Raw genomic sequence first — 12,500 nt, 5'->3', positions numbered from 1 at the left:
ATAGAAATGGACAGCTTGGTGAAGGAGGAGGCGGAGGAGGAGGAGGAGGAGGAGGAGGAGGAGGAGGAGGAGGAGGAGGAGGAGGAGGAGCAGGAGCAGGAGGAGGAGGCACGAAATATGGCCCTATGGCTCGTATTCTTAATACTCTGTCTCACAACTTTCAATAGGAGAGTGAAGGTTTTTGAGGCTTTCTGAAGGATATTTTTGCAGCCTGTCTCAACAAAGCTACTGTAGTTTCAACTTGCTTTAGTGGAAGCTACTGGAACTTGTAAGGATAATTTCATGATCAGAAAAAAAAAACACTCATAAGAAGTTGATTGATCTTTCTTGTGGTCTTTTTAAAATAGTTATCGAGAGAGAGAGAGAGAGAGAGAGAGAGAGAGAGAGAGAGAGAGAGAGAGAGAGAGGAAAACTAGACAATTAATTCCCCCATATTACCAAAACCTTTCCTGTTGCTTCACAAAATCAGATGATGCAAGATAATACTATGAAGTTCTGGCTTACACCACACTGATGGAACAAAACAAAACAAAACAAAAAATATTCAACTTTTCTTTAGACCCAGTAATTAAAGTTCGTCTAAAATAACTCAGATGAAGTTAAAAAAGGCTAATTTCTTGGCTCGATTTCCTTATTTCAACGAAGTGCTAATGCTCGTATCACGTGAATCAGTCCTTTAATTCATTAACTACCTGATTGGAAGTGTTCGTATTGGGAAATTCTGACTATTGGATCGTCGGAATGATGACATGAACTTCTGATTGATGGATAGATGAAATGCATGAACAGTTGGGTCGCTTTGGGTCCGCGTATAAGTAGTTAACGTGTGGGAAATGTATGTGGCCTGTAGACAAGAGCGTGCATGAGGATATTTGCATGTATCTGTGAGTGTGAGTGTGTGTTAGAGTTAGTGAGAGAGTTGGTGCATGGATTGAAGAGTGCTTGCTTGTGTGTGTGTGTGTGTGTGTGTGTGTGTGTGTGTGTGTGTGTGTGTGTGTGTGTGTGTGTGTGTGTGTGCATGAGTCGTTGCCATCAATAGTGTGATTAGACTTTAATGGGGCTTCATGTCTTGCTTGACCGTGCTCACACACACGCGTGCGCGCGTACACACACACACACACACACACACACACACGGTGTATCCCGCGATGCATGCTGACTGACTTAATAACACAGCATATGCATGAAAGCTTGCCTTCTCACCTTGGCTCGCTGCTAACGCGTGCTCGTGAAAGATGGAAGAGGGGGGGGGGTAGGGAAGATGGAAAAAAGTGGCAAGGAGAAAGTGGTTGGCTTAGAAATGTATTCTTTTTGTTTCAACTTCGTTAATGATTGACCTACACACGCACACGCACACGCACACGACAGAGGCACACGCACACCTAAACACCCACCCACACATGTCCAAACACACACACACACACACACACACACACACACACACACACACACACACACACACACACACACACACATGTATATTTTCAGTATGTGTATTTTCAGTATGTGTGTACTGCAATTCATATTAAACCGTATTATTATTATTATTATTATTATTATTATTATTATTATTATTATTATTATTATTATTATTATTATTATTATTATTATTATTATTATTATTATTATTATTATTATTATTACACACACACACACACACACACACACACACACACACACACACACACACACACACACACACACACATATTTTCGCTACGATTTGTGATAAGAGAAAGGTGATGTGTGTGTGTGTGTGTGTGTGTGTGTGTGTGTGTGTGTGTGTGTGTGTTTCACTGATCTGCTGCAGTCTCTGACGAGACAGCCAGACGTTACCCTACGGAATTATTTGCTATGGACACCGAACTAGATTATGACAAGTAAATGAAACAGTGTAATGCGAATTGATAACCACTACTGCCCATTGATATGTACAATGTCACTATCGATATAACGGAGATTTACACATTTTGATGAAGTAGTAAACATTTGTATGTGTGTGTGTAATTCACCTCGGTCGTCTGCTGGTCACCCAGCCAGTCTTCCCCATTACGGAGCGAGCTCAGAGCTCATAGACCGATCTTCGGGTAGGACTGAGACCACAACACACTCCACACACCGGGAAAGCGGGGCCACAACTCCTCGAGTTACATCCTGTACCTATTTACTGCTAGGTGAACAGGGACCACACATTAAGAGGATTGCCCATTTGCCTCGCCGCTTACCGGGACAGGAAGCCGGCCCTCTCTATTGTGTGAGTCGAGTGTGCTAACCACTACACGGCGCGTGCGTGTGTAATTCACCTCGGTCGTCTGCTGGTCACCCAGTGTGTGTGTGTGTGTGTGTGTGTGTGTGTGTGTGTGTGTGTGTGTGTGTGTGTGTGTGTGTTTGATGATTTATTGAATTACATTTTAGGCGTTTTCTCTGTTAACCACTTGCAGTAAAGTATTTTTTCTCCTTTTCCTTCTCTCTCTCTCTCTCTCTCTCTCTCTCTCTCTCTCTCTCTCTCTCTCTCTCTCTCTCTCTCTCTCTCTCTCTCTCTCTCTCTCTCTCTTCTTTCTTTCTTTCTTTCTCTCTCTCTCTCTCTCTCTCTCTCTCTCTCTCTCTCTCTCTCTCTCTCTCTCTCTCTCTCTCTCTCTCTCTTTCTTTCTTTCTCTCTCTCTTTCTCTCTCTCTCTCTCTCTCTCTCTCTCTCTCTCTCTCTCTCTCTCTCTCTCTCTCTCTCTCTCTCTCTCTCTCTCTCTCTCTCTTTCTCTCTTTCTCTTCTTTCTTTCTTTCTTTCTTTCTTTCTTTCTCTCTCTCTCTCTCTCTCTCTCTCTCTCTCTCTCTCTCTCTCTCTCTCTCTCTCTCTCTCTCTCTCTCTCTCTCTCTCTCTCTCTCTCTCTCTCTCTCTCTTTCTGTCAAAAACTTCGGTCTATATGTTAAGTTTCTCTGTACTGAAAGGGGTTTACTATAATCATGTATGCTGGAAGGACAAACACACACACACACACACACACACACACACACACACACACACACACACACACACACACACACAGACCCAAGGTAGCAGCGGAGTTGAGTCTCAGTCGTCAAAGCTGTGTGTGGTAGTTCGATCAAAGCCGATACCAGACCAAAACATCTCTTTCATTACGTCCAAGTTGAGGATGTGTCTTTCTTTGTGTGTGTGTGTGTGTGTGTGTGTGTGTGTGTGTGTGTGTGTGTGTGTGTGTGTGTTAGTGACCGTAGGTTGCGCTGCTGTTATAGAAGAAAGGGACAGTGGCAAGTGTATATGGAATACCGTCCCTGCGTCTGTGTCCGTGTCCGTATCGTTGTTGTTTGGTTCACATTTGTAAGTAAGACTGGAATGTCGCTATGGCGTGTTCACTCACCTGCCAGGAAGGATCTGCCGTCTTGTAGTAGGCGAAGTTCTCTTTGATCCACTTGTATATGGCTGAGAGAGTCATTTTGTTCTGGTTTTCCTTCATGGCCATCCCGATGAGCGCCGCGTAGCTAAACGGAGGCTTGGCACTGCCGTCCTGGGAGTAGTCGATTCTGTCCAGCTTGTCCTGAGCTTCGACTTTCCTCTTTCTGTCCGAGGTCGGTGCGTGTGTGTTGTGGGAGGACAGGGGGTTATGTGGCTGCGGGGAGGCTGGTGGGGTGGGAGGAGTGGCGAGATGCGGCACCATTCCACCCATGTCCAAGGAGTGCAGCCAGGACAGCGACGTGAGGTCATCTCCGCAGCTCACTGTGTTGTCAGTAGCGTGGCTCAGCACCCCGCCGCCCATTGTGCTCACATTCTTGGTCGTGGTGCACCTGGAAGGGTCGTGATGGGCGAGGCCGTCAGCGTTGCTGCCATAAGGGTGATGCGTTCTGTGATGTGGCAGATGCGGACCCTTGCCTCTGTTGCTGATGACGCTGAGGGAGTCCTGCTGAGTGTAGGTGCCGCTCTCAGTTCCTTGGTTTTGCAGAGTCACGGTAGCTCTTGTCTGACCCGCTAAGGAGTGAGTAGTCACGGCTAGTCCCTGCATCCTGAACGAGGGGTCCTGCCCGTCTGACGACACCTGAAAGGACTCTCTCCCTCCGCTTCCTAACATTTAGTTTGCTTCTACTGCCAGCTTTCTGACCAATTTCTGAGGCACATGACACTTGTCGGAGTTTCTCACAAGCACTTGTCAACCCCGAAACTGTTCCTGCGCGGCCACCATGATATCAAGATGTACAGGCGTAGTGAAAGTGTCTTTATAAGCACACTAATTCTGAAACTTATACACGAGCTACCTATAAGCACCTTTAAAGCTGCTACACATGCGTTATATGTAAAACAAAGGCGAAGCTGGCGAGAGGTGACTGTTTCTTTTCTTCAATTCATAGCTGCGGTTCTCGTGTCACTCAGAAAAGCACATCAATCACACGCACGCTTGCCCGCCGCCACCATTCACGAATGCGCCGGGAATTCTGTTTGGACTCTCTTTCCAGCGTCTCGCCAAGGCTGTACACTGTGTTGCTGCGCGCCTCCTCCTTGGGCGAGTTAGTTTCCTCAGCTACATGATTCAGTCTTGCGCCATGTCTCTCAACTCACTGACAAGCTCCAGCACCTTCCCTGGAAAGAAGGAAAAGAAGTTTAGTAATGATGTGGTTGTTATTCTTAGTGATGATTTATTATTGTTATTGCTTTGAGTAGTGAAAAGTTACAACAGGTTTTTAAGAATGAAAAAAAAGTAATTATCAGGAAGAGAGAGAGAGAGAGAGAGAGAGAGAGAGAGAGAGAGAGAGAGAGAGAGAGAGAGAGAGAGAGAAAGGTGAACTCTGCTGCATGTATGGAGATCATTTCACTATCAGTAGGTGCTGTGTTGTACTACGCTGTGCTACGCTACGCTTTACCGAAACGCACGCACCTAAGTCCATTGAAGGCAGTCTGTGGAGGCGTGCACAACTCCTAGTCTTCCTCAGTGAACCAGAGAATTTCTTCCATTCACGCAATAAAAAAATAAAGATAAATAAATGAATAAATAAATAAATAAAAGGAAAGAGGGATCCGACAGGCATAAACGTTCCTTCATTACTTTCATATTTCATCATCAAAGGGGATCATTTATTACACGGAAGGGATGGGGGTGGGATGGGGTGGGGTAACAGACGTAGATCTCGGGGGAGGGCAGGGGAGTGGGGGACGTGTGTGAGAGGGAGCTGTTCCTTCACATCGTTCACCATACATTTCCTGAATAGTCAAGACAAACAGACCGTCACGTGCCAGGCAGGATGGTGGGGGCGACGTGCACGGTGTTGTCGGTGTTCATTGTGGGGCGGCCGCATTGTTTGCTCTTGTTGTCAAGTGGTAATCAGGAGGCGAGGGCGCGTGGGATCCCATCATCTGGACGAGTGGACGCTCCCGAGTGAGGCCGGGGCTGGATTGGGAGAGCTCAGGAATCCCTGGTAAGGCGAGCATTATGCAACACGCGGCTTCTTGGTGGAGGGATGTGGAGGGAAGTGCGGTGCAGCGAGGGGTGCGGACACGACTGAATGGTGTGGAGGGACTGAGACTGGAGGGTGGTGGTCGAGGTGGGGGTGGTGGTGAGTCATGTTGATGGGAGGAGCAGCGAGGACCGACTGTCGATCACGGCCAAACACGAGTGTTTTTAAGAGACGGCACGCTGAAGCAGGCCAGCCTTCCGCCGGGAATGTGGCGGGATCAGTCAGGCACGTCATTCATTGCGTAACGTGAGAGGAATGTTGACAGTGCGAGTGAAATGGTAAAGGTGATTTTATCGGTGGACTAAAAATTCCTTCCTTTCCTTCCTGGAATTATTTTCATTTATTTGCCTTTTTTTTGATGAACTGTTAATTCCATTTCTTATTCATGATAGTTTTTTTTTTTTGTGTTTGTGTTTTGAGAAGGAACTGCCGATTCCCCTTCTTTATGGTAGTTCTTCTTTTGTTTTGTTGAGGATGGAGTGTTAACACCTCTATATTTATTTGATGCTGTCATTTTTGCAGAGATTGATCTACATGTTTCTTTATTGAGTTTTTCCTTGAGAGAGGACTTTCTTATAAACTCAAACGAAAGCCTTTACGAAATGAACTCGTAACGTGAGGGAGAGGGAGAGGGAGAGGGAGAGGGAGCGCCGCATCCACTATCAGGAGAGGTCTAGGTCAGGGGACGCCAGTGTTATTTTCCCAGCATGCTCTGTGGTCCCCTGCTCTGCCTTTGACGGTTCGTAGCGATGAAAATTACTGTCGCTGTAGAGAGAGAGGCTCCTTTGATGGGCAGGGCAAGGCAAGGCGTGTAGGGCTGCAGGCGGGACTGGTACACAATTTTAGTCGATATTTGGGATGACGGAGCCGGACTGGAGAGAAAAAGAATATATTTTCTCCGTTTAAGTGTCTTGCAAGGATTTTCCATGGATTTGTATAAGAAGGTGTTGTAGTTCCCCAACACCTGATGAATGTGTATTCCAAACTTTGAATGACTTGTAGCGCATGTCAGCATTATCGGTGTTTGCTTAGGAGACGCTTTACTCTAAGATTAAACATGGGAGAGATTTTCTCGCCATCTGTGAGATTGTGATAAATGTTTTTGATGAACACTGTCCTCTACGAATAAGCTTTCAGATTAGTTTAATTGTTTTTGTTTAGGATTACCCATATAAGGATATGATGAATGCACTGCCATCTGGTGGTGGAATTCATGATTACCAAGTGTAACACTGCTCAAGCCTGCAATGCTGCTGTGCTGCCCGATAGTGGATATTGGAACTGCTAACGATTGCTAATTGGCGAAGCAGTTCTTGTATATTTTTGAGCCACTAACGATGGATTATTGATAAAGCGGCCCGTGTGTATAGTGACGAGTGCTGGGAGCAACAGCGGTTTGTAAATCCTATGTTCTTTATTGATATGACTGTATGACCCATGTACCTCGGACGACTGTCTCTGTGGTGTATCACTTTTTTGCGGAGATATTCACCGTTCATATGCTTTCAGTTCACAGCACGACTCATCAAGATAGTATTGTCTGCTGCACAAACACGCTGTTCCCACGGTTTGCCTGAAAGAGATAAGAAGAGCTCCCGGGGCGAGCGAGGCGGCCTTAAAACACCAGCAGGCAACCCTAGGGAGACCATGTGGGGCTGAGAGGAATGGGAGAGGCTGGGAAGGTGGGTGCAGAAGGACAACGGTGACATTTATAGTGGTAGCTGGGAGTGGGAGGGAAGAGGAGGAGGACTCACATTTAGAGAATGAAACGTGGAGTTACTTGAGAATAGCAATGACTAAAGTGAAAAAAAAAACTTTGAAACTGTAGCCAAACATCATTTTCGTGAGTTTAACCAAAGGTATATCTCTAGTTTTGGGGAATTTTTATGATAGAATTTACTGAAACGGACCCTAGAACACTTTAACATGGGAGGGAGTCGTGAATCTTCGCGAAGGTGTTGCATGACATCATGATTATCGTGGTTTCGAGCTGAGGTGCAGTCAAGGTTAGTAAACTGAGTGATTTAGACAAATTTTTACTGTGGCTTGATTTCTTTCTTTTTTTTTTTTCAATGTAAAATTCACCGATCTCTGTAAAATTCATTGCCTATCTGGTTTTAGAAGATGAGCAGAGGACTTGAAAGTGAAGAAAAACACAAACACAAAGCAATATGTGTGTATAAGATTACTGTACTTCTGAATATGACCAGTATTTAAAAACGTTTCGGTGTCTTATCACGAGTATTTTTAACAGACTGTGGTGAAACTTACTGTGATTCTCAAGACGTGCTTTCATAATTCAACTGATAATTAAGAAAGAAAAAAATAAAATCAGTATGCTTTTTTCTTCTTTGTTTTACTAGAATGGTTTTTTTTATAGCCCTTGTCCGGTGCCTCTCGTACTTAACTCCTTCAGTACTGGCGCCCATTTTTACATTGAGTTGTGGGTAAGATTAGACCATTTTATTGACATTCGGAAGGGTGTATGGAGGTCAGAAAATTGATAGCCACAATCCTCAGTATCTTAATCCCCCACATATAAGTTTCTGAGGCTGTATAAAATCACCAAATAGTAACCAGAATGAATATGGAAACGCGTCATGGTACTGAAGGGGTTAAATAGATAAGCAAAATAAAGAAAGCGTCCACCGATGAAGAAAAGAGAAATAAAAATAAAAAACACCCATGAAAACTCAAATTCGATTAGTTTTCATAACCTTCGAAAAAAAAAAAAAGAATATGAAAAACAATACTCGGAGGGAACAAAACCCATACTTGAAACACAAAAACAAGTCAATAACTACAATACCACATGCTTTTGGGGTGATACCTAACATTCCTCATCATTCCTGGTTACTCATCACCCCTGAGTCACAGTCTGGCAGTGGTGAGGCGGTGGTGGTGCTAGTGGTATCGTGGTGTAGTAGTACGGCAGTGGTGTGGGGCAAACTGATAGTGTGGTGGGATGGTGAAGTCGAGTAATGGTGAGTAGGGTAGGTGGTGTTATGGTGATGTGGTGATGTGGTATAATGTTACGGTAGTAATCTGTTATGGAGTGGTGTAATGGTGATGTTGGCTAGGTGGTAGGGTGGTGGTGTGGTGGTGTGGGGACAGGCTATAGCGGTGACCTTTAGTGGTGAGTCATTCTGAAGTGGCGCACCGTCCTCGCCTCCATCGCATCGACCCGGAGCCCTCAGATCTGGGTCGCTGATCACCGCCACGGAAGACGGGGAGCAGAAACACGCCGATAGAATAGATAGATAGATAGATAGAGAGAAAGAGACAGATGGAGATAGATAGATAGATAGATAGATAGAGATATGAATATATATATATATATATATATATATATATATATATATATATATATATATATATATATATATATATATAGATAGATAGATAGATAGATAGATAGATAGATAGATAGCTAAACAGATAAATAGATATAGATAAATAGATAGAATATTGATAGATAGATAAAGATAGATAGATATAGATAGATAAATAGATAGATATAGATGAATAGATAGATATAGAGCCTAGACAATCCTACAGACAACTTAAAATGTGCAATATTTATATACGAAAGACAAACAGGGTCGATGATGAAAGCCTATCGAAAGTAATATCTAAAAAAATAAAAGAATACTAATTTTTTTTATGTCTCTTATTCACTTGGATGAATTGCCTCATGCCTCTCCTTTTCTGGTTCTTACATTGTATTTTATCACCACGTCATTTCCCGCTATTAACCCCTGCAGTACTGGGATGCATTTTTACCGCGAGTTTTGGATACGATTAGACGATTTCATTTACATTGCGAAGGGACTGTGGAGATCAGGAAGATTAATGGCCACAGTCTTCACTATTTCAATCCCTACATTAGTTTCTGAAGCTGTTTAAAATCCCGAAATAGTAAGCAGAATAAAAATGAAAACACATCATGGTACTGAAGGGGTTAAAGTTATTATTAAGCCTCGTATTCTTAAACATTCTGGTGCTGTAACTCCTCAGCTTTCAAATGACTGTAGTGTAAGCTGGTGGGTGTTTTTAGGAGTGTTCGTGTGATTCCAGTGTTAGTTGAACCTGCGATTTAACACGGTAAGCAAATGATCTGCGAGAAGCCTTATGATCGTGCCTGTGGTGTTTTAGATTAGTCCTTATGAGAATCCGTACTGAAGGATGCAAACTTAAAAAAACTATTACTACTTTGAGCCTACGAATACGAAGTCACACTGAAGAAGTTTGCACACAATCACTGTTTAGGCAATTTAGATCGTCTTTGTGATTGATCCTGACAAGAGCCCATAGTGAATGATGAATTTTACCCCTTCAGTGCCATGTTGCGTTTTCATATTCATTCTGGTTACTATTTAGCGATTTTACACGGCTTCAGGAATTTATGTGGGAATTAAAATTGTAAAGGCTCTGGCTATTAATCTTTTGACCTCCATAGATCCTTCCTAACGCAAATAAAATCGTGTAATCATATCCCCAAGTCATGATAAAAATGCCTCTCAGTATTGATGGGTTAAAACTTTTAATTTATATGTTTGAATACCAAGATTTACTCACGTTGAGGAAGTTTGCAGATAATCACCATTTTGTTCATCTCTTTGGTCATTATTGGTCCTTGCAAACATGCAAATTTACAAGTATTACTAATTCAGTACTAACTGCCATATACATACGAAGATTTTAGTCTCATTTCGTGCCAACAGTTTAGTATTCCAGCAATTGTCTCTACATTAATGGGATTATTGCTAAAACTACCAACTCTATATAAAAATGCCAATAACATGAATAACAAGACTCATAAGGAACAATTTTGCACTGATTTTTTTTTGCATTGAATCCCTTCATGTTTAGTATCTCCGGATCCGAGGATACGTCAGCACCTTGATGGAACAGAGACAGACGCTCAGACGGACAAACAGACGCTAACAAGGAATCACGTCTGTCTCTGTGCATCAAACGAGGATAAAAGATAAAAGTATGAATGTAAAATATGAATTATGACTTTAATCTGCAATTTCTCGTGTGTGTGTGTGTGTGTGTGTGTGTGTGTGTGTGTGTGTGTGTGTGTGTGTGTGTGTGTGTGAGAGGTACTGTTAAAGGGCAACAACATTAGAAAACAATATAAAAAAAGAATATCCACTGTGGTGTCTGAAATAATCGTTGAATTTAGAAGATAAGTGTCTTGAAAGAAATCAAGTCATAGGAAGAAGGAAATACACAAACAGGCAGGCTATTCCAGAGCTTACCAGAGAAAGGAAAGAATGGCTGAGAATACTTGTTAACTCTTACTTTTAAGAGTTAAACATAAATTGTGATAAAAAGTAAAAAGTCTTGTGCAGGGAAGACGTGGAAGGAGAGAAGGCATTTCGGTAGCAAGGTGAGAAGAGCAGATAGTAAGTAGACAACAGTACAAGATAGCAAGAGAGGTAACATTGCGGCGATGTGTGTGTGTGTGTGTGTGTGTGTGTGTGTGAGAGAGAGAGAGAGAGAGAGAGAGAGAGAGAGAGAGAGAGAGAGAGAGAGAGAGAGAGAGAGAGAGAGAGGCTGCAGACAGTCACTTAGAGGAGAGGAACTGATAAAAGAAAACTTTGATTCCACCTTGTGTGTGTGTGTGTGTGTGAGTGAGAGAGAGAGAGAGAGAGAGAGAGAGAGAGAGAGAGAGAGAGAGAGAGAGAGAGAGAGAGAGAGAGAGAGAGAGGCTGCAGACAGTCACTTAGAGGAGAGGAACTGATAAAAAGAAAAACTTTTGATTCCACCTTGTGTGTGTGTGTGTGTGTGTGTGTGTGTGTGTGTGTGTGTGTGTGTGTGTGTGTGTGTAAGTAGTTTTTTAGTAACATAATAATTCATCATAGTATTTCCATTGTGTTTCTAAGGTTTTGTTTCATTATAGGGACTTAGATAATGATATTGTTTTTAGTGCTTCATAAGAATAGGATTAAGAAAAAGGAGAAAAGTAAAGTACATACGAATTAGTTAGAATACGATTGCACACACACACACACACACACACACACACACACATTACAATACAATGTACACTAATATATGTATAGGCCTTGCTGCTGTACCGTATCTCCAGGAAGTATTTTTCCTTAGTTTATACGACAGACTATAAACATCATTCATTCCTCCTACCCTTGCCCACTTGCTCCTTTCCTCACGTCACTCTGCCTCCTTCCTTCAATTAATCCACTCACTCACTCACTCACTCACTCACTCACTCACTGACTCTTATCCTTCCTCCACCGGACAGGAAACTCCTTTCATTGTGGCACAGGAAAAAAAAGAATAGAAAAAGGAAAATACGAGGAGAAAATTCTTATTAATAAATACAATGTCAGACTCGACACTATGTAGGTCACCGGTGTTATTTTTTTCCCTTTCATACTCCCCTTGTTGTCATCTGTTATTTTTTTTATTAAGAAGGAGAGGTTGAGACCGAGAACACGAGGCCATGATGAAAGCCAGTGGCATTTTTCCCTCTCTCATAGACACGCAATGCTGGCATGACGTGACTTGTTTGCTGTGATGAAGACAAGGAAGAGGACAAGGAGGAGGAGGAGGTGGAGGAGGGGGAGGAGGAGGAATAGAAAGAGGCAGAGGACAATAAGGAGAGGAAAATGTAAAAGTAGTAAGATAAAAAGACAAGAAAAGCGATAAAAATGAGGACAAGGAGGAAGAGAACGATAACAAGTGGAACTGAAGACGAAATACAAAGACAAACAACGACAAAGATGAGGACTAGGATGAGGTTAAGGAAGAGAAAGACGAAGGATAGAGGACAAAGAGGAAAAAAAGAAACAAGATGGACGAGACGGGGGACGAGAATAAGAAAAAAAATGACCAAAGGAACTAGAAGAGTGAGTGGAGGAAAAGAGGAGGAGGAGGAGGAGGAGGAGGAGGAGGAGGAGGAGGAGGAGGAGGAGGAGAAATTTGAGGAGTAAGAATACAAGGAGGAGAATTGACTAAAACAAATAAAGCGAAGATTAGAGGAAACAGGAGAAGAAGAAGGAGGAAGAGAAAG

General features: G+C 42.9%; 1 protein-coding gene across 2 annotated transcripts in view; it reads right to left on the bottom strand.

The window, feature by feature from the left end:
- LOC123518593 (forkhead box protein J2-like) overlaps positions 1–12,500 on the bottom strand; it is a 125,999-nt gene that overhangs the window by 11,975 nt on the left and 101,524 nt on the right. Inside the window, exons 1-2 of one of the 2 annotated variants that reach the window (XM_045279485.1) lie at positions 4,879–5,036; positions 3,373–4,583 (exon numbers count right to left, since the gene is read on the bottom strand). In XM_045279485.1, the coding sequence (XP_045135420.1) occupies positions 3,373–4,077 (705 nt within the window). In that variant the 5' untranslated portion in view covers positions 4,078–4,583; positions 4,879–5,036. Of the gene's footprint in view, positions 1–3,372; positions 4,584–4,878; positions 5,037–12,500 lie in introns of those variants that run through there. The other variant, XM_045279484.1, reaches the window with a different exon arrangement.

The sequence above is a fragment of the Portunus trituberculatus genome, chromosome 44, assembly GCF_017591435.1.
Source record: "Portunus trituberculatus isolate SZX2019 chromosome 44, ASM1759143v1, whole genome shotgun sequence".
Lineage (NCBI taxonomy): Eukaryota > Metazoa > Arthropoda > Malacostraca > Decapoda > Portunidae > Portunus > Portunus trituberculatus.
Note: the sequence above shows the minus strand (reverse complement) of the source record. Positions and strands in the feature narration are given on the sequence as shown.